The sequence below is a fragment of the Balearica regulorum genome, chromosome 4 (genome assembly GCF_011004875.1).
Source record: "Balearica regulorum gibbericeps isolate bBalReg1 chromosome 4, bBalReg1.pri, whole genome shotgun sequence".
NCBI lineage: Eukaryota > Metazoa > Chordata > Aves > Gruiformes > Gruidae > Balearica > Balearica regulorum.
Genome location: NC_046187.1, coordinates 72,980,653 through 73,007,931, shown reverse-complemented (window position 1 = coordinate 73,007,931; position 27,279 = coordinate 72,980,653). Strand labels below are relative to the sequence as shown.

At 48.5% G+C, this 27,279-nt stretch overlaps 2 protein-coding genes across 2 annotated transcripts in view; one reads left to right on the top strand and one right to left on the bottom strand.

The window, feature by feature from the left end:
* The window catches only part of NAT8L (N-acetyltransferase 8 like), a 32,007-nt gene extending 8,379 nt beyond the window's left edge, over positions 1–23,628 (top strand). The window contains exon 3 of the mRNA XM_075752670.1: positions 19,042–23,628. Coding sequence (XP_075608785.1) covers positions 19,042–19,409 — 368 coding nt within the window. The 3' untranslated portion in view covers positions 19,410–23,628. The remainder of the gene's footprint in view (positions 1–19,041) is intronic.
* POLN (DNA polymerase nu) overlaps positions 23,622–27,279 on the bottom strand; it is a 134,176-nt gene continuing 130,518 nt past the window's right edge. Inside the window, exon 26 of the mRNA XM_075752671.1 lies at positions 23,622–27,198. The gene's annotated coding sequence lies outside the window, so the exon portion shown is untranslated. The remainder of the gene's footprint in view (positions 27,199–27,279) is intronic.

Below are 27,279 nucleotides of genomic sequence, written 5' to 3'. Positions count from 1 at the left end.
GAGTGGAGGAGCGGTGCTGTCAGCCAGGGGCTGGCACGTGGGAAAACTGAAATTGTCTGTTGAGCGGAGCAGCCCGCGGATTCAGGGCTGTGCCATGCACACAAATGGGATAAACACGTTCATGGGCAAGCTGCTACAGCCTCCCCCTCCCCGTTTATTTATTCCTGGAGCAGGAAGATATACACAAACCCATTCCTCAATGTGCGTATCCGTAAGACAAAAATAGCTCTCACTTCACATCCACGAGCTTTGGCACAGTCCCATGTCCAAATTAGATTAAAATAGATTTTATAGTAAATTTTGCAGTGATATAACCTTTTTTTTTTTCTCCATGCATTCAAAAATTCTCTCTAAAGGTAGTTCCTAATTGACATGACTGTCAGTTAATGCAGTGGTATTGAAGCTGTAGCCATGACTGGGTGGATACGATGCTTCTGAATGTAAACTCTGCCTGCAGGTATTTAAAAACCCCGGTAGATGCAAGTGCTGTTCATTAATCTTCAATACAAGAAGTAATAAGTTGTGTAAATTGAACATCAGTAGTTTTTTAGGCATAGTTAACTTCTCAGGACTGTGTTGGATATTTTCTGGCATGGTTGTGTGCAATTTCTCATGACTGTCTTAGTGAATAAATCTAAAAAGGGCTGCAGAATTTTCTCCACAAGTTTAAATGCAACTTAATTACTCTTATAAAGGGGTTTCAGTGGCTCTTCTTCCTTCTGCTTTCTTAGGAATGGCCAAGATTTAAAACAATTACCCAAAAGTCTGTTTCGGGTTGAGATTTTCATAATAGCCTAAACTTAGGCTCCGTGTCAGGTATCTAACTAGTGGCAAGGGTTTTAAAAGTACAAAGCTTTGAGCCCTCTTGACACTGAATTTGGGATGTAGGGACATGAACTGAAAACTCTTATTCCCAAGCACATTATTATATTATATTCAGTATTATATTTAGCCTCTTAGGATTATTCAAGGAGCGTCCGTGGTCACTTTGGTTCCTCCCAGTGTGCGCGACCAGGGGCCGCGATATTTTAGAAATTATCAGTCCATATTGCTCTGTATCTTAAGTCCTCTAAATACGTTGAAAAAGCAGTTTTTAACGTAAAAGCTGAAATGCATGACCTGATTTTCAAGAAGACCGTGCATTCAAAATGTCTCCGAATTTCAGAGTGGATTTCTGAAAATCAGGTATTCCTTCTGTAGGCTTACATGGTTATTCGGGCAGGTTATATTTAACTACCCAGGGCGCAACGGCTGGCGGGGCTCGGGGCAGCTCCGCGAGCTCATGGCTTTCTTTACCGGTGTATTGCAGAGCACACGCTTTTATTTTGGTAACGCAGTGTTGGCAATCTGTTACAAATAATCGCATGTTTGATGCTATTCCTTTCTAGACTAAAGCAAAAAGAAAGACTTTGCAGAGTGTTTTGCCGGTATCTGGTTCTGTGAGGAGCCAAGGGATGTACAGGCCTTTGTTGTTGCTTTCTGCATCAGGGAAACAGGCAGCTTCAAAGTGTATTTTTAGATTTATTTTTTCCTTTTTATTTGTTTTGCCCTTTGTCGGAAGCTGAGGAATCGTGGGGTTTTTTTCTGACAGGTGGCTAATGAAAGCAGTCTTAAAGGGAATCCAAAGACAGCAGCATGTTTTACCTAGTTTCTATTCACAAATCTATTATTTGTAACCAAATAATAAGATTTTTTAATTTTTTTTTAAAGGCCAAGTAGAATCACCAAGAGAAGCCTCATGTCTTTCATTAAGGGTGCATCAAAAATTAGTTCATAGTGGTCTGGTTAGAGCCAGGTACAAGCCGTGGTATCTGTTACAGATGGCTTTGAGCCATTCTTCTAAGTCATCTACTGACCCGTTGGACCCCAGCAACCAATTAACTATTTATGAAAGCATATACGGTATCATTTCTTGTCTTCTATAACTGATGGGTGTTTCTTTCAAGAATTGGAAATGTCATTTCTTACAGAATCGTTCTAAAATTTGGACCTGGGACTCCAGGCTGGGTTTCTGCTTTAAAATAGGATTCTGTGAGTGAAAGGAGACTTTTCAAAGTAGGTAACGGGGAAACATGTATTACAGGTGTATTTTTTAAGTGGCTAAAAAATACATGAGATATTGCTCATAAGATACATGAGATATTGCTATTTAAAATTGGATTTGCAACAGTGTAAATGCTAATAGAAAAATACAACCCATTAGTCGCACGTTAGCATGTGCTACTTGAAATGATAACTTGCAAGTAATATTTGGCACTTAAAAGTCATGTGCTGCTTCGAGGATTTATCCAAGTGGCAAAACCAAAAACCAGAGATTTTATATGATTTTTCAGTTCAGGAACTGGAAAACAAAAGGGAGGGTAGTTTCGATCCAAATTAAGCTGATTTACTACTCCCTTTGTGTTTTTTCACTATGAAGAAGCAAGAATCTGTGTTTAGTGTTGAATGTAACACTTGTCTCAGCCTGAAACAAAGTTCTTGGTTCTGTTACAGGCTTCCTTAGGAAGCAAAGGTCAGACCCAACAATATATTTAAAAATACTGATTATGGTAGAGCTGTGATATACGTGAAGTTTGTTACCTCCCAGGCAAATCCCTCTGTTCTGTGCATGGCACTATTAAATCTATACTGAGCCAGCGCCGGGATCGCCTGGCTCCCAGGCCCCGTTTAAATTATGTATTTAGGCGTTTTATACCAGCGTAGCAGTTGAAGAGGTGGTGTCGAGGGGGACCAGCTCCAAAGTCCCGGCAGCCGGGACGTCCCCTACGATGCCGGGGAGGACCGAGCTGTGCGCAGGTGTCTCGGCCAGCGGCGCCGGGGGATGAGCTGTGCGCAGGATTAGTGCCAGCCTGGCTTTCGTCTGTGGTTTCTTTGCCAGCCGAAGATCTTTGGTGAATTCAGGACAAATGTGTAAATTGTTTTGCATTGACAAAAAACTGCATTTTTAAGTAAGCTACTTGCCTAGATTTGTCCTCGATCACAGGTAATTGCTATACAAGTTGCTCCCACTCTCTCTTGCCAATGTACTTGAAACCTGACTTGGAAACCAGCATCAGAAATGCAAGTTTATTTGCTTTTTACAGTTGCAGCTCTTGGTCTCTGTGCTAATGCTGCTAATTGAAATGGGGGGTGATGGACCAGCTGTCCAGCCATGAATGGCTCCTCAGCGTACCTCGTGTACAACGCTCGTTTCAACGGCAGATAATAACATCTACTATTGGGAACCAATAGTGGTTCCTTGAATTATTTCTTCCCCCCCCTCCTTCCCCTGCCACAGCAGTTCTGTATCCCACTTTTCCACTCTTGTGTCAAACTGCAATATTTGCATTTTTTATCCTTTGAATTCTGCTTGGCTTTCTTGTCCATCCCTGTGTTGAATTCTCCATTGGGTTTGTCTGGTCTGGTTCTTGCTTCATGCATTTGCTTCTGGTGTTTCCCAAGAGTGGTGGTCCCACACCCAGCATCCCTTTTTGTATCTCTCTGATCTTCCCCTTCCTCCCATTACGCTTTTAAATTCATGTCCTTTTCCTTAATTTCATTCTATTAGTACCTTCTTCTCCTCCTTAGTTTGTCATTCAGATATTTTGCATGGTGAGCACAAGAATTTATTTTTATTGGTAGAATACTCAGAATAACAAAGATGAGAAAATAAATAGATGTCAGCAGCACGAGGATATTGTGTCTGCTAAGCTGAAAACAGTGCGTCAGTGCACAAACCCACGTGTGGGTGATGGTGAGGAGAGAACATTTTGCCTAAAGGCAAATGAGCTGCCAACAACAGGACTTCTTGCACCTTCTTTAGAGCATCTGACCCGCATCGCTCCCAGTATCTGGGCACAGCCTATTGATCTTTTCCGCTATGATTTTTTTTCCCTATAAAATCCATTCTTCCCACTTTAATAGGATATATAACATCGTTCTTGCAGTCAGAGTACAGCAAAAAAAAAAAAAATAAAAAATTTTCATTTGCTGAGATCAGAGCTTTTTGTTCTTTTTTTGGAGGTGCCAAATCTGTTCGTCCTCCCTGGAACTAGATAACAGCATCAGAAACTGTGTAACACTTCTAGTGGGAATCCAGGCAAGACCTAAATCTGTAGTCTTTCAATTTAAAATAATGTTAAATAGTAGAACGGCAAAGAGAAGCTTTTGCAAATAGCCTGGTTTGGAGCACCTGCCATTTCTAAATGCCAAGCAATTTTGGATGATGGTTAGTTAGAGACAGAGCAATAAAAGCATGGCAGATACTCTGCCTAACAGCAGTGAGCATCTTGGTAAAGTCCTCGTTAATGGAATTGCATCGTTAGTGGTGGGATTTGTTAAAGAGAGAAAGGGAGTGGGGTGGGGGGGGGAAGTTACTGTACTAAAGGGATGCTAATGAGAGATTTTTTTAAAAATCCAAACTGTTTAAAAGGGGTATTTGTAAAACACCTTTTCAAGCTTTTGCTGCCTGTAAAGTCAATTAGATTCATGTAATGGCTATGAAAATATACGTCTGGTGTAATTTCAGAACCTGCAAATGTTCAGAGGATAACATCAAGCTGTGCCTCTCGGGCAGCGATTTTCATTCGGGAATAAACCATCATCAGGTTTTATGGGGCTTTTTTTTGAGCCATCAGTAGTCTGAAAAGCATCAAAGCATCTGCAAGGATTCTTGAGAAGTGGGAACATTTTTCATGGATAACTCAAACAGCTAAAGAGGATTTCAGTGAAATTCTAAAAAAAACCCAACCATAAAAAACCCCCTGCATTCACTGAGACTGAACTCTGGGACAGTTTGGCTTAAAGATTCAGTGGAGCATTTGCTTTAACTTGATCATGTGCTTAAATTTCTTGTCTCTTGTGGGGAGTTTAGCGTATAATTAGGCGCATTCTTCAGTACAGGTCCAAGCGCTCTTCTGATCTTTACAGGAAACTTGTGACATAAATGGGAAATGCAATGATGGAGTCAACCTGCCTTGAGTATGCTGCATGTGCTTATCAGCTGCCTGCAAGATGAATTGATGATGTTTTAGGGAAAACCGGTGCATCGGAAGGAGTTGTTGCAACTGTGAACCTGCTCTTAGTTATATTCATTCTGCTCTGTCTTGGCATCAGGTATGGGGGTTTGATGTTGTTTAGTGCTGCTTGCATAGTTGGGAAAATCCACCCGATCCTCAAAATTCTGCGTTTCCACTCAGGTTTGTGTGGATTTGCATCTCTCCTGGCTGCGGTTGCTGTAGGTGCTGTTCACTTTTATAAATCACTCCTTTTTCTTCAGGTACTGGCTGATGATACACGGTGTAATGCGCTCCCAGGCAGTGGGAGATGTGGCCTGTTCCCTACTCACTCCATTGATTTATTTTGCAAATCTCTTTCAAATCCCTGGCTCTTGTGACTAGTATTGACTCACGTGGGTGTAGGATGCAAGATGTTGATTGATGGTCATCACAGGCGATCTGGGAATAACTGGATTAGGTTTTTGTAAGGACTTTTTGGCCTGACTGGTCTGGCACAGTAGTCTGAACATGTGGCAAAGGGTGGTTTGGTTTTTTTTTCTTTTTTAATTTTAGAGATGTAGAGATTTGCACATGTAATTTTCATTTTCTGTTAATGCATCATCCGCAACAGGTCCGTTGTCTGTCCCCAGCCTGACAGATGTTCATGTATTTATGGATGTAGAATTTCCTTACGCTGCCACATTAAATAAATGTGCTAGTTTCGGTCTGGAGTAGTGGAGTTCAGTAGAATTACACCCAAGATGAATTGGCCTTGATGTACTGGAAGAGAAACATGGAAACGCGTTGTTTTTAGCAGCACTGAGGTGTGTTTCTGCACCATGGCAGTGCTCTGGCTTTACACCGGGCATTGCCACCAGTTTTAAAAACCAGAGTTACAAAACTGATGTGTGGTGGTGGAGGCTCACGCTGCTTGGGAGGTCTTGGTGGGGTCTGCAGCGTGGTGGGTGGAAGGACACAATACCAAGGCTTTGTAGAGGACTGTCATTTTCATTACTTAGGTGACAGAAGGAACTGAAGTGTTGACCGAGTGTTCACCCTCCGTGCTGTGTAGGGCCCCAGCGGAGTGGGTGGGGGGGAAGTTGGCATAAACAGGTGGGACACACCGGAGCAGCATTACACCAGGGCTTAGTTTGGCTGAGTTAGGTATAACAGCCCTCCAGGGATTGAATATTTACAGTAAATCTAGAAAAGTAACAGGGCTGCAGGCCAGAAAGGTGTTAATTTATAGTGGGAGCCTGTGGTGGGGTGGCTGTGAGGAGGTGGTACCTGAAGGGCAGTAGGTTGCCTTCACAAGCTTCTCCGGCTGGAAAAAGCCTGTGTTTATTTCCAAGGAGAGAGCGTCCATTGCAGTAGTGTCCCTGGGAGTCCTGGCCGACACAACGGCCCGGTTGCCTCGGAAAGGCTGAGGACCCCCCATACACCATCTCAGGAGGGGCTCAGCATCTCCTGCAGCCAGGTTGTACAAGCACAGCAGGGTGGGAACGCAGCAGCACCCCCATCTGCCATTTCTACCTGACCGCTGGAGTCACCACCCACCAGTTGAGGGTTGGGTTGGAGGTGTGGGAAGGTGCAATGGGTCAGGTTCAGCTCCACAGCAAAACACCTCAGGGTCAGGTCCCATGTGGTGGGGTGAATGCCTCTTTCCCTGCTCTTCCAGAAGAGGATGATGGGCTGGTTGGTATGTTGTAGAGGAAGAGTCATTGCTAGAGTAAGACTTCCAGTGTTTGTAGTGTGATGGTGTTAAAAGCACTCAGGGACTGCAATGGATTTTGGGGGCTCATTGCAGCATGGCAGATGGTGACAATTCACGTGCTGTGATATGGGCTGGGTTGGTCCCAACTGATGATAACTGGCATCCTTGTTGGATGCCTGAGCTCTGGGAAGGGGGGGGGGGTGTGTGTGCAGCACCATTTCAAGCTGCTGTGCTAGAAATAGGGAGAAATATTTATTGCTTGGAGTAGGCTCGAGGAGATCAAGCCATGTACTGACTCGACTTCAGCCTGTGCCCTGAACCTTTTCTTTTTCCCCAATGTCTTCCTCTGTGTTGAGTAATAAATTCTTCACTGTATTTTCAGAGAAAATAGAACTCCTTATGACTTGCTGTTTCACTCCTGTAGATTATTGATACAATGGAAAGTTAGAGGTCGGGGAGGTTTGATTCATTGTGCTAGCGAAAAGGTAGGATTCTTGTGAAAGTCAAGTCATCTGCAGAAAGAAAGGTCTTGAGTGCAGCAGAGCTGTATCTATCGTTGCTTTTAGGAGAGTATCGTGGTGGCTTCTCTTTGCTGTGCAGCGTTTGGTGAAATGCAGTTCCTGTCAGTTCCTGGTACGCCCCAGGAAGGAAAGCGGAGGAGCTGCCCTGAGGTCTGAGACTTTTCTGGTCAGTGTTTCTGCACCGTAAATACTGCTAACTGCTTCTCGTCACTACTGCTCATCGCTGCTCTGGTAGTGAAGTCATTCAGAGGCTTTTGAGGGCAGCAGGAATGTGCTGTGGAGGGAAGAACCCCGTGTTCAGAACCACTGAAACGTGCCATACAACATGCTTTGGCTGAATATACACATCCTTTATATGACTTACAACTGAACGATTCCAAACCGAGCTGTTACCCTTTTCAACCACTTCTCTGCCTTACAGATGTAGATTTGGGGGTGTTTGCAGAACCAGTCAGCATCTGCATCAGCACTCAGGGAGCCCCATCCCGTACGTTGCTGTAAGATGCAGTCGGTTACCTGTCAGGGTGGCCTGTGACCTATCCCCAGCTCTGCCAATGTCCATGGCATGGCTTCCTTGATGCCACTGGAAGTCAAGGGCAAGGTAATGCTGTTTTGGGGTGGGTTTGGGGGTGGGTTTTTTTTGTCTGTCATGTTTTTTATATGTACATGGTTTTAGTCCCTGCCTTTTTGCTGTAGGCAGGTGATGTGGCTGTGAGGTAGGGGAGCCCCCTCTCAGCCTTTTTTTTTTTTTTGGACTCTGATTTAACAAGCTTGCATGTATAGATGGGTTATTCTGTCCTAACGCGTCATTATGCTAGACCTCAAGTTTGAATCTATGTCTTGGGTGCAATTCATCTTGCCTGCCTTGTTCCTGGCTAAAAGTAGTTGTTTTGCTGTGGTCATTTGCAGAAGAGGGGCTCACCCGGAGGATGACTCACCTTAAAGGTTGTTGACCTCAGAGCAGCATAAAACTCCTTGGAAGTCCTTGTAGAGCTCAGAATTGCATTTATTATTTTACGTTAAGTAAATGTAACGTTAGTTTCTCTCTTTGCTGTGAAGCATTTGATGCAACACCTGTGTAGATACAGGCACTTCTTTTGAACTAAAGGGACTCTTGGCTAAATTTAGACCAGACAAGTAATGATGAATGGCGAAAACAAGATCGATTCTATCCATTTTCCTCATATGATTTATGGCTTAGCCAACTGCTAGGCTAAAACAAAGTCATTTGATGATTATTGCTCAGTGCCTTTTTACAGTAATGCATATGAAGTAAAAGTCAGCCAGCAAATAATGAACTCTCAAACAACCAATAAGTGTGGATTTTCCAGTTTTTTTAGTATTTGGAAGTGGAAAGTGCTGTAGCGTAAGTTCAGTACCTTTTGAAAGCAATCAAGCTGTATAGTGAAAGATTGGTGTAGAAGATGGAGACTGAGCCTTAACAGTGTCCTTTTAAGGAGCTGGCTTAAAACATGGCCCGCAATACATTTATGTTGTAAACTAATTTAACTAATGAGGACCTAATTGTAACATCAGTCTTCTGGTTGCTGGGAGGATGCAGGCCAGCAAAGCTGGCAGAAGGGCTTGATTTCTCTTTTCCTTTAAACTGCCAACTAAAAACCAGTTTAAATTCTAAAGCAGTGATTTACTTAAGGTCTGACTCTGCAGTTGATAGGCTTAGTGTGGATTTTGAATGCATAGGGAACGTCTACTCTGAAAGTACTTCAAATACTTTTTTCTGGCTTTGTCTGTTTGTGCAGACCAGTCTGTTCTGCTGAGCCAGCTCCATTGAGCTGGGACTCACCATCCAGTTAGCTCTGAGGACAATGCCAGGCCAAAATCGCATATTCTAGTCTTTATCCGCTCCTTTAAGCTATTTAATTCTTTGCTTATTGATAACAATTGCTCACAGGCAAAAACCACAGACAGTGCCTGGTTTCTCAAACTGTGCTTTCTCTTGATGACCCAGCAGGTAGACCCCAATCGCTACATCGGTGGTTTTGTCTTGCCTGTCTCTGTAGCGTGTCCATCTTTTCAATAGCAGAGAGCAGAGCGATGGACCAGGCTATACGTGGCCTGATAACCAGGGTACTTATAATCCCACGTAACTGCTTCTGCAGCTTTTTCTTGAACAGTTGTTATACATTGGCTTTATTACAATCTTTGCTTTTCAAGGTGCATCACGGCCAGCAAAAAGAGCCAGATACAAGATTTTTAAAGTCCTGCTGTTGCACTTCTTAATATAGCACCCTCTGAAATGTGCTGGAAGGGCTGTCTTTACTCTGTCTGCATATCGCCTGGATTTCTAGCTGTCTCATCAAAAGCCGTTTCCTGAGATGTTCCAAGTAGTTCCCAGGGCTTTGCTGAGCTCCCCCAATGCTGTCACACACGGAGATACTTTGAGTCCCACGGGACTGAAGCCTGTTTAACAAAATCAACCTGCGAAGCGCTGACATGGGGTATGGTCACTAACAGCTTGTGTTGCTCCAGATGTTCAGGCTGGGTCCTCCTGAAGCTGTAGAGGGGTACGGTGCCCAGGTAGGAGCTGTCACATAGGTGTTTCGGTGGAACAGGATGAGGTTTAAAGCAAAGACTTTATGATTAGAAATGCCTTCTGGGTTACATCCCCAGCAGTGACAGCAGGAGATCCTGTTTAGGACCAAACCTGGCCACTTTCTGAAATCCGTGCTGTAGAATGTGTTTTGCTCTTTTCCAGCCAAAATCTTGGAGTGAAAGTAAACTATAGCTAGCTGTCAACACCTTAGGGGTTTTTCCAGGGGTGCTGACACCCCAAATCGGAATACCTGTGGTGAAGTAGCTGGGTGCTCTTGAGTATTATGGACCAGCTCTATCAGGAAGTATGGAGCAGGCACTGATGAAAGTCAGTTCTTGTACTGTTATTCTAAATTGCAACCCCACCAACCTTTCCATCCCCAGGTGAAGGTAAAGCTGGGCTGCAGCGTGTGCTGCTGCTCCAGGTTTATCAGCAGTGGCATGTTATGGCATATACCAGGCTGAACCCGAATACACTTTTGGGTTTGCACAGATGTTTAGTCCAGCTGTTGCCTGCAGTCCAAAACCCCGCCACCCCCAGTGTCTCACTTTATGCTCAGTTTTATCAGCTGCAGAAGCCACCTCTGAAGTCCTGTCTCCTGGGGCAGTTTGAGACCCGTTGCTGTTGTGGGTCATGGTCACGGTGTTTCTGGTAGCGAACGTGTGTGGAACCGCGCTGTGGCCATGTTGCAGGTTGAAGGCTGGATGTCACTGTCATCCCACTGATCTCCTGCAGCTCTGGAGAATTTGCCTGAACTTAGAGATGGTTGCAAGTAGCTTCAGCCTTCGGTAACAACCACAACAAAGGTGAAAGGTAGCAAGGGTGAAAAGAAAGTAGATGGAGAAGTAGCTGAGCTGGCTGCACAGGACCAAACCATCCATCTCTTTTCGTGCTGTGTAGATGATCTCATCGCCTGCTGCCCAGATGCCCCATGAATCAAGGGGTGTCACCCCCCGCCTCGGCATATAGATGCACTGCCCTGTGCTCTTCCAGCAGGGAATTATTTATAACGGGGCAATGAATCCTGCGGTGGTAGCTTATGTGGAGTTATTTATGGGAAGGAAGGGGTCCCACAGCATTTCTAATTTCATGCATGAATAATTTTTGTATGTCCCTGACATTTTTTGCTCCCCCATGCCTGGGCCTTGTCTGATGTAGAGGGATGCTCACGGGTGTCAGGAGTGTCAGAGTCAGGGCCTCTCACATCTCACCTCGTTTCCACGGTCATAAACTGCTCTGAAATGCCATTATTTTGTAGGAGCCCTCCAGGAATGCCTTTAACTGAAGTCAAGTGTAGAGTTATTAGCAGAAGTTGTTGGGACTGTTATGTAGCCCTGCTTGTAGCCAAGGGGAACTGGAAGGGTGGAAGGGAAAAAAACTCAAGACAGGGGAAAGATGAAGGTAAGGAGAGATGATGTGCCTCATAAACACAGAAATAAATCCCTCCCTGACCCAGCTAGCTGAGCAGTTGCAGCCTGTAGCAGGTTGCCTGTCCTTGGTTAGTCCCTGCACCCCGACTGCCCATGTCTGCGGCCGGGCGGCAGCAGCCGACGTGCCGTGTCTGTGCCCCAAAGTCCTCCCGCCGACAGCGCTCACATCACGGCAGCCGTGCTCTCCCCAGAAGAGCCTCCCTTCTCCCTTGACGTTGATGTAACTTGGCTGGTCTGCCCCGCGTTTCGCCGAGGGTGGAGGGGAAGGAGGAGGGAGAGTTGCCTCAAGTGCCGAGTTCCTCGGCCGCCGCTTCAAATCCCAGACGGGATAAAAGAGCAGGGATTTAAATGGCATCAGCAATACGTGGCCATGGCATGGCCACCTTTGGGCTGGGGACTCTGTCCGCTTGCTGCCACACGCTTGCTTAAAGCAACGTGTATAAATAGCGCTGGCAGGAGGAGAGGCGAGACGCTGAACTTTGGGGCTTTTTACTCTATTATCTATAAATAAGTAATAATTGCTCAGCACTGTGTCCAGTGCAGGACACCTCTGGTTCCCTCTGTACCGCCTTGCTCAGACCACCCCTGTTTGGCCAAAAGAGCTGCTGCTCTGGCAAAAATCACACGGAAAGATGGCACAGGAGATGAACAAGTGATTCCAAGGGCAAATATTTAAAGCTTCATGATGCCACAGCGTGTTGCATTTCCTCTGGCCTGGTATTTCTGTGCAGTGGTGTTGCACCGGGCTGTGCTGCAGTACGTCAGCGGATCGCAGGGAGGGGTTCGGGGGCATTCGGATCTCTAGGATTAGCAAGCCTGTCACTTTTGGCAAGCTTTTATGTAGGTATATTAAGAAAAAGGGACACAGGCAAGTGCAGGCCCTGTCCTATGGGAAGCACAGGGGTGATTTGGGGGGGGGTTGGGGTTGGTTGGGTTTTTTTTTTTTCACCTTTTGCCCCTTCCTAGCAGCCTGGGGAGAAAATCTAGGATGGAGAGGGAGGTTTGCTCCTGTGCAGATGCTGCTCCTCCCAGCACAGCCCTGAAGACACACACCCAGTCTGTGGCCAGCCTCCCTCTCCTCCCAGAGCTCACATTTACACATCACATCTCCACTAGGGATGCAGGGTCCCAATTTTTAATTTCAGGGGGCCTGGCCAGAGTTTCCCATGCTGTCAGCTTCCTTTTCTCACAGCAGCCAGGTCTCAGATGCTTTCCTGTCTGCTGTGAGCATGCAGGGGAGCTGACATTCTCCTGGTGGGTTCCCAGCAGTGGTAGTGGTGGCTGTTGGGCAGCTCCACTGGTCCCCTCATCTGGCTGATGCTCTGAGGATGTCACCCGGGACAGCTTTGAGCTAGGAGGGGAATTTCTTAGATTTGCATCACTGTGACATGCTAAAGCAGAAAGAGGGAAAAGGCCAGCCTGCCTCCTGGGCAAGGTTTCCAGATGTGCCCTGTGCTGAGCTTCCAAGGAAGACACCTTCCCACAGGGCTGCGGTGCCACCCGTGCAAAAGCAGCACCGGCAGTCGGTGGTGGCCGCAGGAGCTGCTCTGTGCTCTCTCCAGCCCTATGGACAGCAGGGATGGGTTTTACCTGGCTCAGCCCCAAACCCCTTGGTGCAGGGGTGCCGGCACAGGGGAGGACCCAAGTGTGAGTTCAGGACATTTTAGGGCGGCAGAGCTTTGCTCGCTCCTGTGGCGAAACTAGAATTTACTAGAAAATAATAGATTTTAAAAGTACCTGGCAGACAGAGCTTGGCTTTGTCAGAGCAATGCACGCTGTTAAATTCTGGTTTTGGGGGTAGTGGAGTGGTCCTGGAGCGCTAAGACACTTAAGAAAGCTGTGGGAACGTGCTATATTCAGTCACGTAGGACTCATGCTGGTGGAGAAGGCTGATGTCTCATTTTCCCCCTCTCTTCTAGCAGTACTCTCTGCTATTGCTTTTGGCTCCAATCTTTCCACCCATCCACCCACTGGCCTTTTATTCACCAAAGAGTGTAGAAGAATTTGCAGCAAAAAATAAATGAATTTATTTTCACCCACCTTCCTCGTCGGCTGTGTGGGGGAGAGCTGTGCAGCTCATGACAGTGGAGGAGAGCGGGAGAGGAGGCTTGCAGGCACAGCCGGGGGATCACATGGCATGTCCTCCTTGGGCAGGGGCGGTGGGTGCTTCGGGTGGAGGATGAGCAGGCAGCATGGTGCCACCACTCCGGGGAAGTCCTCGGGATGTGAAGCACACGGCGGTGTGTGGAGCCTGAGGACAGCCTGTGCTGGGGAGGGGGTGGGCAGATTAGAAAAATACTCTCTTAAATCCTTAAATTTTGAGCAGAAAGACACTGCCATGACATGTGCTTTCAAGCCCTGGGTTCCGTTGGCTGAGGAACCACATCCAACCCTGCTGGGTTATTCTCCCCGGTTCATTGTTGTTGCTTTTAGTAATTTCATTACTACCATAGCTCTGTCTGTGTCCAGTAAGCAAAATATGTCTTAAGTGATGGTCCTGTAGGAGCAGGAGGCTTGGCAGCGATGACGTCCAGGTTGGGAGACAGCTCTGTGGTTTGAGTTGCTTGCTGATCAGTTGATCTAGTTTGTTACCTGGAGCATTGAAAGATGTTGCTGAGAGAAGGACCAACACACAGATGAGTATAGAAACATGAGGAAGAACTGCTGGCCTCTCACCATGCCAGGTATTTCAAATAACTTCAAGGAGGCAAGAGATATGGGAGCCCTGGCTTTATTTTGTCTTATAGTTCATCTTGTAGATCTTGTTTATCCCACCATGACATCTCTTCTTGCTGCTCCTGCTTGCAAAGTGACCTTCCTCGTGTACAACTGGCCGCCAGTGTGTGCACATCCTCTTGAGTTTTGTCCTGTGACTCATGGACAGAATCCTGCCGGCATGATACGACCTTGGTTGGGCCTGCATCCCAGGCTGACTGCTGTCGAGGTGCTGGAGGAACCAGCGTAACTTTACCAAATCCGTGAAGCATGAACAACCCAAAGTCATCTTCCTTGTTACATGTCACAACTGTTTTGTGCTTTTTTTCACAGATGTGTGCATCCCAAGTTTTGGGTTCTTTTCATAGAATGGATTGGAGGGGACTTTTAAAGGTCGTCTAGTCTAACCCCCCTGCCATGGGCAGGGACATCTTTGAGTAGACCAGGTTGCCCAAAGCCCCATCCAACCTGGCCTTGAACACTTCCAGGGATGGGGCGTCCACAGCTTCTGTGGGCAACCTGTTCCAGTGCCTCACCACCACCCTCATCATAAAAAATTCTTCCTTTATTATGGCTTTTTCCTGAAGTCCAGACTCCATGTGGTGAGGCAGGAGGCTGGGGAGTAGAGGGAGCTAGGCAGGGTGATGGTGGGCTTTCCATGGCTGCTGCTTCTCGCCTTTGCCCATTGGCAGCCCAGAGGGGCCGGGATGGATTGGGAGGCAAGGGACAGTGCTGCAAAGAGGCTGGTGTTTAGCTGGAAACAGCTAATGCCTCCAGTAGGCACCTCCAATAACCCAGAGTGGTGCTCACAGGGCAGCTGGAGTTAAATGCAAGATGTCCATGAAGAACAGACCTTGGAGTCACTTTTACTGCAGGGTCAAAAACCAAGAGAGGAGCTTAGGGCAGGGTGAGCTGGAAGGGCTTTGGCTGCTCATAGCAATAGTGATGGGGGGAACCCCAGAAGATGGAGGCAGAGAGCGAAAGCAGGGATGCTGACAGAGATGAGTATCTGAAGGGCAGGGAGAGTTGTAGCTGTCAGGGTTTGTGTTTATCTCTGCAGGAGTGATTATTTTCAGATAGCGGTGTGAGAGGAAAACGTCAGCTCCTGCTAATAATAGCACTGCGAGCAATGAGGCTGTTGTTCGTTACTGACAGGTGAGATGAAGTTAATTTATTTCATCCTAAGTATGAAAAAGTACAAAAACAACACAGGCTTCGAGTCAATCCCTTTGGCCCAGAAAAGATGGGAAAGAGACCCCCTCGGCCCTGGGGAATGGCTATGTGGGGTGGTTTTCTCAGGGTGCTTTCATCCTGCTCCAGAGTAAGTGCTGCTGGAAGAATGGATTCGGCGAGGAGGGTGCAGATGGCTAGGATTGCTGAAAACGTGGGGAGTTTAGGTAAAAGTAAACCAAAGACCTTCAAGTTTCCTGCTCTGGAACTGGAGGGTTTGCCCAGAGGAGAAAAGGTCTCAGCCTGAGGTCAGCAGCATGTGGTGGGACCACAAAACAGCTTCTGGTAGCAAATCCCCATCGGAATGGGGCACAGCTCCCCAGAGGAGGGATTTGACAACCCCACGGATGAAAGCTGCTCCTGGGCTTGTAGCCACCTTTGGAAACTCGAGGTGCCTTTAGCAGTCTGAAGTATCTGGCCACTGGTGATCCTCAGAGCAGGCGCAGACATGGGGTGGGCAGCAGGGTGAAAGTCTTGGGGATTGATGGCGCTGGTGTAAACGAGAGCTGAACACAACTTGCATTGTTTGAGCAGATGTGTCCTGTCTGCTGCTAATTATAAGCTTTGCGTGCACAACACACGCTGGGAGATGTGCCAGATACTATTTCTTTTCACGTTGAACTCAAAATCATTATAATTAAGCTTTAAAGTTGTAAGTAAAAACTAAGGAGTGTAGTTTTGCCGTCATGCTGCTTGCAACCGGGCCGGTCCCTGCTGGGATGGACGGGTGTGAGGGTACAGCCTCTGTCCTGGAGGGTGGCGGACAGGGGCCAGGGGTGTGAAAGGTCTTGTGGGCTCTTCTGTGGCAGGTACGGCCAGATTTGGGTTTTAAACAGACAGAAGACCTAAAAATACTGGAAATGTGCTGTTTTACAAAGGTGGGAAGTGTTGCTGCTTGAGCTTTAGCAGCTCTCTGGCTTGGCGGGCACAGAAGAGAGGTCCTTGCTAAGAAGGGAAAATCAGGAATAAAAGTGGGAAGCAATGGCAGAAGCAATCACACAACCTCGGGCCGAGAGAAACCGAGATTGATATCTCTGATAGCTCCAGGAGGAGTTGCTGTGCACAAGGCTGGGTGATAGGGACGTGGCGACTGTGCCACCGGCTGCAGCCCGATGGGCATTGGTCACCGGCTGCTTTGAGGCACTTTTTGGGGCTGCCTGAGGACAAGGTGGGTGCTGGGAACAGCACTGCTTGTCGCTGGGGGAGCATCCCACCTCTGCTCCCTGAACACGGGGGGACTCGTGAACCCCTTTTTGGGCTGTGCCATGGGAGCTGAAATCGGTGGCTGTGCGTGTAAGGGTGAGGATCACCGTGGTCCCAATTTCGTGGTGCGCTTGCCACGCGGCCAGGGGTGTGATGGATGGGCTGGGGGGTGCGTTGGGCAGAGCCGCCGTGTGACGAGCGGTTTGAAAACAAGGCTGCGGAGCAGGGAGCAGTGAGTCCTCGCAGCCCTGCAATTTGTATTCGGAGGGAAAGCGGCTGCTGGGTTTCAGCACTTGTAGGTCTTCGTCTGGGGTCGTGTCTGAATAAATTACATTTTGAGATCCAGGTGAACGGAGGGGAACAAGCTGCACTGTCAATGTGGCAGCGGAGGAGAGACATCTTAACTGCGCGTGATAAATGGGTCAAGATGGGTCCCGGTGTTTTAAAAATTAGCTGTTGACCTAGATAGCGGCAGCATAATGACTTGCTCGCAGTGGGAACAAAAGTGAGCGTCGCTGGAGCAGCGCGTCGCTGTGGAAGCAGGGAGGAGCCCCGTGTGCTGGGTTGAACCTGGGCTGGTTCCCCACACTCCGTTTTGCCTCGGCAGCTGGGCTGTGCCACGGGGAGCCGTGGAGCACCTCGGCCGTCTCTTGCTAACGGCTTCACCGAGACGCAAGGTGCATTTATCCCACAGGCAGCAGCCGGGGAGGCACCTCCTGCTGCCCCATGCCATGCTCTCCTCCAGTAGTGAAGGACTCGCCGAGTTGCCTTACTAATTTCCTCCCCGTGCGGTTTTGCAGGGGGAGCAGTGCTGTGCACCCCTGAGCACCCACCCGGACTGTTTAGAGCCGGTGCGTACGGAGAGGTGTCGTGCGTTTGGGTCAGGGCAGTTGGCAGGGTTGGTGCTAAAGATGGAGCCGCTGCTCAGGTCAGGTTTGCTTCTGCTTAGCGCTGGGGAAGAAGGCCACCACCTGCAGCAGGTCGCAGCGTGCCAGGGGTTTCTCCTGCGTTGGGATCCTCTTCCTCTGGGTGAAGCCATGTTCCTCCTGAGCATGGAAAGTCACCACTTTCCTTCTCGGCGAGAGGCCTGTCAATGCCCCTCGTTAGCTGCTGTAATTGAATAATGGCTTCCTTGGGTGTTAATTAAGCAATACCTAAGCTAAGGTCGCAGTTTCCCTGTGCTGACATTGGTCTTTTCAGTTCAATTGAAGATGCTTTTCCTTCACCAGGATTTTCTGTGAGGATCTTAAGACCGGAGTAATTCCTTACTTGAATTTGGGGGGGGGGGGGGTTTTTTTTTGGGTTGGTTTTTTTTTGTTTGGTTTGTTTTGGTTTTTTAAGTCCCCTTGCTGGTGGGGCCAAGTGATGCTGTAATACTCCAGAGTTACAGCAGTTTCTAATTGCACGAGCTTTAATGTTTGTTGGCCAGTACGAGCAGTGGGATGGGATAGTGTTGGTACTTCTCTCCAGCGAGGTCCAGTTTATTTGAGCTTCATAACTGAGGCTGTGGTCGGTGCACTTGAGACCCTGGGGACTCACCCCAAGCCCGGCTGGGTGCCCTCCAGGCTGCTGGGCTTTGATTAGATGGGTTTTGCTTTGGCGTCTTGAAGACAGCCCTCGCCCCACCAAGCCTTCAGCCCCAGAACAGCAGCTGACCCCCTGCACCCCCAAAAGCACAGCCTGTTCGTTAAGCTGCGTCCTCGTTCCTGGAGCAGCGTGCCTGCTGACCGGTGCTGGGGTGCAATTAAGGATGGGGCTGGCTTTGCTCCGTGAAGCTCTATGTGGTTTTGGCCTGAGTTACCTGGGTACCCCGTTTCCAGCCCGCAAGATGCTCTCACCTGGCACACGTGAGCAAAGGAGGAGCAGCAGCTCCAAAGCAAGAGGAGCCTGGCCACGAGCACCCCAAACTGCAGGGGGCAGAAAGGGGTGGGTGAGCCCAATTTCAGCTGTACACAGGAGATGCCCTTCCTGGGGGTATGGCATTTTTCCCTGTTCATGCTTCGCTGGCTTTCATGGTCCTGGTTTCTCATCTTGCTGCCTAGTTTGGATTTTCTATTTGAAACTGTCCCGCACTGAGCCCCTGCGGTCCGCAAGAGGAGGATGCACTTACATATCCAGATGTGGGAGGTCGGAAACCAGCCAGGCAGTCACTTATTTAGGCTTTAACATCAGGCCCTTGTGGGCGGAGAAGCGGGTGGCAGGAGGAGCACTGGGATCCCTGAGCCATTGGGGCTGCTCTTGCATCGCACCCAAAAAGCTCCCGGGTCTCGGGGTGGGATGCAACAAGCAGCCCAAGACGGGCTGTGCTGAGCTGGGAGGGATCTGGGGTTTGCTGTAGTGAAGTTAGTGGTAGGACAGGAGAGCATGACTGCGTGCGGGTCAGAAGTTACCCGTGATGTGCCACCATGAGCTGAGGATCGTTACCTGTGCGTGAGGGCAGCCAAAGGCACTGCATAACGCTTGGTCCCTAGGAATCTAGGTTTGGTTTGTAGCGACATTCCAGTGCCTTTTCCTCTAGAAAACATTTGCTTCACAGTATCAAGGGAAAAGAAAGTTTGGTCCTTAGTCCCCACGTGTGACAGAGAGGTGACGTCTGACCCCAAGCCCGGCTCCCACAGCACGTTCATACACGGGTGCCTTGCCTGTTCTGCCCGTCCGAGGTGGCCGGCAGCTACACATGCTGCTTTGTCTCCCGCAGGCTCCTGCTTCTGGGTCGCCGTCCTGGACGGCAACGTGGTGGGGATCGTGGCAGCGCGGGGCAACGAGGAGGACAACACGGTGGAGCTGCGCCGCATGTCCGTCGACTCCAACTACCGCGGCAAAGGGATCGCCAAGGCCCTGGGCCGCAAAGTGCTGGAGTTTGCCATGCTCAACAACTACTCCTCCGTCGTGCTGGGAACCACGGCCGTGAAGATGGCAGCCCACAAGCTCTACGAGTCCTTGGGATTCAAGCACGTGGGTGTTGTCGAACATTATGCCCTGCCGGGGATGACGCGCTCCTTACTGGAGAGAATGTTTTTCCAGCTCCGCTACCACCGCTACCGCCTGCAGCTGCGGGAAGAATAAAAAAACCCAACCAAACAAACGAAAAAAAAAAATTATTTTTTTTCTCCTCTTCCTCCTCCCCCTTCAAAAATAATAAATTGCCCTTCTATTTCTCGTCACTGTTGATTTGCCAATTTTGGGTTGAGTTTTTGTTCCCTCATGTCATCTTTTGGTTTGCTCCGTGCAGCTCGATCGTCCGGCCGAGCAGCGCTCCTTCCTCGCATGCTGTAGGTGGTGGTGCTGGGAGTCCTGCGACCCGGCGGGGCAGAGCGGAGCGGACCGGCGGCCTCTCCTTCCCAGGTACCTCCGTAAAGCACAGAAACTTTAACTGCAAAATAGTACCACTGCTCTGGTGTACATAGTCTTCTCCTTTTCCAAATGTAAGATAACATAGTGATGCATTCATAATAGTGCAGAAATATTACTTGAATGCAGTTTTCAGTATTTCATGCACCAGTAAGTAGAATATGCATTTGTCTTACCGTTATTTACTGGTTAATAGTTTTCAAAAAAAAAAAAAGTGGGGGGCGAATTCCCCCCGCCCCAACCCGCTTGCTACAATGCATGAAGAGGAAAGCGCGTGCACGCACTCAAACACATCGCACTGCCGCCACGGCACTGGTGTTGCACTTTTTTTTGGATGTGCCTCATTCTGCCAAATGTCTGAGAGACCCTGGGTGCATCCGGTAACCACGACTCTGCTCCATTCCCCCCCTCCTTCCTAAGCCAGCACAGACTCGGACCGGCTGAACTCTGAGCCCCATTGTACCATAGCGTGAAGTTAAGATCAAACCTAAATATCTCCTGCGCTGTTCTGTAGCCACGCGTAACCTGCAGTCCTGGGCCAGACTCCGCATGTGCGTTGGACTTTCTCTTTGCTGCCTTTTGGGAGTTTTTGTTTTGTTTGTTTGTTTTTATTTTATTTTTAAGGGGTTGGGGTTTTTTTTGTTCTTGTTGTTATTATTTTTAGTTTTGGCTTTTGCTGAATGGTGTCACTGAGGCGTAATGGAGGCTGCAGTTCCTATGGCAACACATTTGCACATTAATGTGCGCACCAAACCTAACCACTTCAGAGAAGCAACGTGTGACAGATAATAGCATTTTGGGGAGCGCCGGGGTGGGGGGGGTTGGGGGAGCATACTTGTTATCTTAACCAGCTGCTTGTTTGATAAATGTAAATGGCCTCACTGCAGCCTTCCATCAAAGGTAATTAACTGCTTTAATGATGTCAGATTTGTGAATTGTACAATGCAAAAAGCAATGCAAAGCAGATTCGGCATGTGTCTGTACCCGGTATGTATGTACAGTGCCTGCCAACTAAAGAATAACCAAGACTACAGCTTCTCCTAGCCTGAGATATCAACTTTTATAACTTATTTAAACAAATAGCAACTTTGCATGAATTATGTCTTGGGGAAAAAAAGAAAAGAGCAGTAGCTTTTAATTTTTAAAACGTGGTATCAGAAGTATAAAGAAAACCATTTCTGGCTGCACTTAATTTGGGGTGGGCGGAGGGGTTCAGCTCTGTTAATACATTTCAAGGGGAAACTCCTTTAATTTAGTTCCGGGGGTGTGGGGGGGAAATTACTATTTTATGAAGTATTATGTATGTATGTGAGGAAAAAAACCCAACACCTATCACGATGAATTGGTGAAAGGGTAGAGCATGTGTTAACCACGCTTGCACTTGCAAACACAATGGAAGCATCAGCGGGAGAGCCCCAGAAGGGAGACGGCGTGGGGCGCGTGGAGAGGAGCCGTGGGGCGCACGGGGATGGGGGGCAGGCGGCATGGACCCACGGGTGGGACGCTGCCCGCGTCTCACTCGCACCGAGACCTGCCCTTTCCTCTCCAGCCAAAAGCTTTCCCAGCACTGAGACGCGGCCGGCGGTGCCGAATGAGCTCAGCGGGGAGGGGGCTCACCCCAGCAGCGATGCGATGCCGGGGCTGGAGGCGCCGTGTGGCACCGCTCCGGTGCCGCGCTCGGTCCAGCCTGTAAGGAGCCGGAGGGGCAGAGTCCCAGTGTGTGTCCCAGCAATAAGGGGGGAAAATGAGGATGGCGAAGGGCGCTGTAGCAAGAGACCGAGAGTTTAATTAACGAAATTTCTGTATGGGGCACTATATTTTTAAAAGTCTTTCTATGCTGTACATTTCTCATGAAGCTGAAATAATGTACTGTTGGTAGTGGGTTTTGTATAGTGTACAGAAATTGGCAGAATATTTTCTTGCTGCATTCAGTGATTTATTAACCGAAGTAAAATAGACAAATATAAAGTGTTAGCAAAAGTTGAAAGAAAAAAAAACACAAAACAGTTTGTGCCTTTTTTAGTTTATTTTTCTGTTGCTATATAATCACTGCACTAAAACCTTTCCAGAGGGGAAAAAAAAAACTAAACTAGTCTCTTAATAAGGGAGGAATACGTAAAGCCTAAATTGAGTGTTAATTTTTTTATTGGGATATTTAATTAAAAGAATATTGCTGGTTTTATTTGATACCTGTGCCTTTGTAATAAAACTTCACATTCTGTCAGAAAAGCCAAACCTGGAATAAATCCCACCAGATCCCACAGATGTAGAAGTACCATCAGGTTACCAGTATTTTCTTTAAAAAAACGTGTAAACCTTAACTGATGATATTGCAGTATCTGATCGTAATACCTGTTGAGTTGCCTGGGAACGAGGTGCTTTGGAAAGGTGCAGCTTTTGGGGTGCTGTCTGTGTTCCTCCCCGGGCACGCTGCCTGCCGGAGATGCATCCATAAGGATTGAGTCATTGCCACTTGCCCAGTAGCTGCTGAGCAAATTTCTTCCCTTAACACTTCTGCCAGTTGCTTTGTGACCAGGCACTTTGGAAAAAATCCAGCTGGTTGCTCCCAGCTCTCCAGCCGGGACAGCTCGTTTCTGAAGGAAAGGGCTGGCTGCCAAATAGGCTGGGCTTGGCTTTCCGCAGAAGATGGAAAGGGCTGGCGGGTGAAACGCTGCTGATTCCAGCCCTGGTTCTTATTGAGAAGCCCACGTGGCTGCCAGAGCTGCATCCCTGGTAGCAGCAGCAGGATGGGGGTACAGGACCTCCAGCGTTGCTGCTGCTTCCCCCCGCCCCCCCCCCCGAGCTGCTCTGAATAGGATTAGACGAGGTTGGGCTTAAAAGCATCAAGTGATACTGTCATTTTGTCTGCATCCATAGGAGGTTTCCCTAAATGTTGATGGCTTGGGCTAAGCTCTGGAGCCAGAACGCCTCTTCCCGCTGCTCTGCCTGGCCCCTGGGCTCTGGACCATGCCAGGCTCACCTGCTGCCCCAGGGTCCAGCCTGGGCCAGTGTGCTGGCAGACTGCAGTGCACAGGGTGATGTGTTGAGGCTGAACTGCCTTTGGTGGATCCATCCATCCATCTGCCTGCTGTGCCTCTTCCAGGGTGCACTGGTTTAAACAGCGTTGTGTGGAAAAGCAAGATCCCACAGCTCGTCATGTGTGCCCCCCAGTTTTGCAGCCCCCCTTAAGGAGCTTCTTGTTTTCCTTGCAGCAGACAGCCATGGTTGGCAGAGCCCTGCATTGGGACTGTCGCCATCCCCCTTTCTCCAGGCTTGAGCATCACCTCCTGACTGCTCCCATCCCAGTTCAGCATCAGCGTGGTGCAGAGCAGCACAAGATGGTTGTGGGTTTGGTCCTGAGGGGAAGAACTTGCAGTCTGGACCTTCTGCCAGAAGCCTGTTGAGAGCCTGTTGCCAGTTGTCAAGTCTAATTCCAGCGGAGACTCCCATCAGTATGAGATGGCAGGGGATGCTCCCAATTTATTTTGGTGGTTTCTCCTTCCGAGGACACTTCTAGCCAGAGCGTGGGGAAGAGTGGAGCATCTCTTGGGTTTTAGCCTCAGTTGGTAAATGTGATGGCTAGGAAGACTGCTTCAGATTCAGGTGGGGGATGTGTTGGAGGTGTGAAGGAACTTCACCCAGCTGTGCCAGGTGCCCGCTTTTACTTTGTTGTGCACGCGGGTTATCGCAGCCCACTGCCCTCGCCCTGCGTGCTGTGCGGTGGCACCAAGGATGCAGTGTCCTCGCCTGGCAGCTCTCCTTAGCTTCGTGGCTTTTTCTGCTAATCCCTGTGCAGTGGGCACTGCTCAAGTGTCCTTTGCTTGGAGGGAATTGGGGCAGAGCTCTTGCTCACTGGGGAAGGCACATTACAGGGTCAGGGTGTGATGTCCATGTAGAGGTGTCTCTTAAAAAATTAAAATTTAAAGAAAAAAAACCAGGGGAAACTTTGCTTTGCTGTGCTGAGGTTCACAGCCTCGGGGCTGCCCCAGCCCTCCGGCACAGCCTGGGCAATTCCCTGGGGAGTGAGTGGGAATGCACTGAGCATCCTGAGCAAACTGGCATCTCAAGCACACGTAATATTTGGCAATAAGCTTTGTGGGAAGCTTGGCCTCTGAATGGTCCCAGACCAATAATGCTGAGCAATCAAAGCCGCAAGGAAAGTGATTTCTAGTCTTACTGGAAACCCCCGAACTGATATTTGTCTTAAAATCATGCCGTGTTTTCCCTCCACGAAGCAGACAGCACCTGCAAGATGCTTAGAAATGGCAGCCGTCATTCATCTCTGCTGGGAGATGCCCTTTGCAGCGCTTCTTGCTGCAGAAAAGTTTGGGGCACTGCCATCAGCTGAAAGCCGTTCTTTTCCCCTACCCTGCGGTATGTGGGATGGTATTTCTGAGGGAGCCTTCGCCTCTCCCTGGGCGTGCTGCAGGCTGTACCCACGCGCAAGACTGAGCGTCAGGAGCTGGGCTCTGGCCTGCGTGGTCCAGCCGCTCCCGTCTCTGGGGCGTGTAGGGCCCTTGGAGCAGCCGGGGGGGGTCAGGGCTGCTGCAGGGCTTTGCAGGGTGGCCATCGCGAAGGAGGTAGCTGGCACCGCAGTGAACCCTGTCAGGGAGAAGCGGGCTTGTTTTCAAAGATGTTTGCGGGACGCCAGATGAGTTTAACAGTATTATAAGGTGACTGTAAGGATGCTCCGTGCCCTTCGGGTCTGAGGTGCGGTAGTGCTGCGGCGGTGAGTTGGTTGGCTGTTGCAGACAGTGTGCAGTGGGGGTGGCATGGGGTGCAGAAGCAGGACCAGCATTTGCAGTGCTGCAGAGGTAGTTGCGTGCCCAAAGCCAGCGTCACAGCTCGCAGGGCACAAGGCACTCCTCTTCCGCAGGATGGATGCACCTAAATCCTTAAAATCCCAAGGGCCAGCTCTGCATCTTGATCGTTTCAGCATCACCCTTCAGCGAATGCAGGGGGTAAACGACCCTGGGGGCATCTGTCCCCGCAGCTGGGACCTGGACAGTCATTTCCCCTCTGCGTTCGTCCCCATGTGAAATGGGGGTGATGCTTTACGTCACGGCATCTGAATTTAATAGTCCCCGTGCGGGAGAAGCAGGACTGAGGGTCGGCAGGTGGCTGTTGGGGTTCGGATGTGCCTCTTGGGGTCCCAGTGCCGCACACCTGCAGCAGGAGCAGAAAGCGCTCAGTGCCTGGGGGGGGGATCGGGCCCCTTCCTTGCTGTGGCAAACTGCACCTCACCAGGGAGAGCAGGATCAGGCCCTGGAGGGCGAGAACAGAAAGTCCCGTGGTCAGAATTCCCAAGGGAACTGTGCTTTTACAAAAACCTCGTCACGATCCTTGCTGCTGCCCTTTGCTCGCTGAACTGTATCTGTCCGTGATGCAAGTCTGCTGCCTTTTAATTTGCCAGGTTTGCTGGCCGAGGTGCAAATGCGTAGAGACTGACTGCAGGGATTTCCGAATTGCCAAACACACAAGGGCAGGAACCAGCTCTGGTTACCTCTGAATTAACGATCTCATTTTCGGTGTGCTGGGAGCCTGTGTTTCACTGGCGCTAGTACAATGCCGTTGGTATGCACTCTACTTAAAGCTTAATAAAGGCGTTTTAATTCCATGCTAACTGGAGTCTTGCGGTGGAATATACTGTACCACGTAAAGAAAACGAAGGGATGCAAATTGTTAAATAAGCTTTAACATGCAAAAAGGATAATTTTCTCTTTTTTTCTCCCTCAAAATAGATCCACACAGAATCTTGAGGAAAAAAAAAAAAAAAAAAGGTGTGCTCTTGCATCTCTCAGTAACAGAGATTATGCTTGTCTCCCACTGAAAAACTTCTACCTGACTGGTCATTCGGAGTACCTTTCATTGAAAATAAAATAAGAGAATAATTTGAACAGAAGCTGTAGTTAAAGCACAAGACCATTTAAAACAACAAGCTCTAAGTCAGCATTTGGAGTTTGATCACTGTTTAATATCGCTGTTCAGTGCTGTCGTTGTATTACACGATGGTCAGCTGCGGGAGACAATATGCTTTTAACATCTAAGTAGTCAAAGATGGACTTACTGAGACCAAGAGCATCACAAATACATAATGCAACTGGAGATTTATTTACGAGTAACATGCTTGAATGCAGAAGCAGCTACTGCTATGCAAGCGTAATGAACATATAGCTAACGTTGTTTTCAATTTCTTTTCTTCCAAAGCTTAGTACTTTTGACTTGTAATATGTATATTTGCCTTTTTTTTTAAATATAATTAGGTTTAACAAAGCATCTGTTGCTTTGTGAGTTGTACTTATGATTGTGCTGGGCCGTTAGCTTTAAGCAGTTTGTGTGCTTGTGTTATTTTATTAAAGCAAAAGTCTTCTTGAGACAAATGCGGTAAAGGTAAAAAAAAAATTTTTTTTTTTTTTTTTGGTAGTGTTAAGCCGATGTGTGGTATGCATTTGGAAAATGTCCAATGTCAGTTGAAAAAGAAAAAAAAACCAAACTGGGGCTAAATTGCTTACCAGAACTGCTGATGTCTAAGGCAGTGGCTTTTTAGTTCATGGGTTACAGGCTCAACTCGTGCCTAAATAGAAACTCGGATTCCCCCGAACAGGCTCTTACTCTGCATCTCTTCACCGTTGTACAAGACCGATGTGAAATGAGTCTTGTGTTTTCTATGTTCAGCATAGTGTGTACTGTACTTTGTAATGGGAAGTGGCTACAAGTCCTCAAAGAAATAGGAACCTATTTTAAAACAGCAATAATTACCACTGTAAAGCAAATGAGCGCGTGGGGGAGAGCACAGGGAGAGCGTTGCTGGAGATGGTACCGTTAGGAACACACTGGCGTCAGTGCTGCTATTGCACCTGGGGAGCAGGATTAAGTACTGGGAGAGGCCATCGGTCTCTGGGACTGGACTTCACCTTGGCAGAGAACTTGCCCGTGTAGGATCCCTCCGCCTGAATCCTTCTTCGGTGTTGTAAGTCCTTATGCAGCGCAGGTTTTTCACCCTTTAAGGGTGAGTTATTGCAAATATCGTTCCTGGTGGGAGACACAGAGACAAGGAAGAGGTGTCAGAGTCACGCAGAGGAAGGTAAATGCTCGTTGCCGCAGTCTCGTACCCCGGTGTACTCTGCTCCTGCACTACTGGGGCTCAACAATAGCAGAAAATAGAATAAACTAATAGAATTTTTCGATGGAGGGAAGCAGCAGTCAGCTCTGTTGGAAAGCTGTTTGCATACTGTCCGGGCGTATCGATACAAACCAGTTCCTCCAGCGTGGCAGGACGTGTTGAGATGTGTGTGAGTTAGCCCTTGGTGTGCTTTAGGCATTTGAGCTGCAGCATGCGCAGCGTTATCCCAATGCGGCGTGGTCTCTCCATCTTCCATCGGCAGAGCCCCGGGAGCCGGCCAGCTCCCGAGGGACCGCAGGGTGTCCTCGGGCAGGGTCGGGCAAGGTGCTCTGAATGAATGACTTGTAGGTACTTAAGTTCTGTTCCTGATGGCCGCTGTAACTGTGAAAATTAACCAGACCTGCTGTGATAAATTTGGTTATATAAGGTTTATTTGGTTAATTTTTTATAAGTGAAAACTGA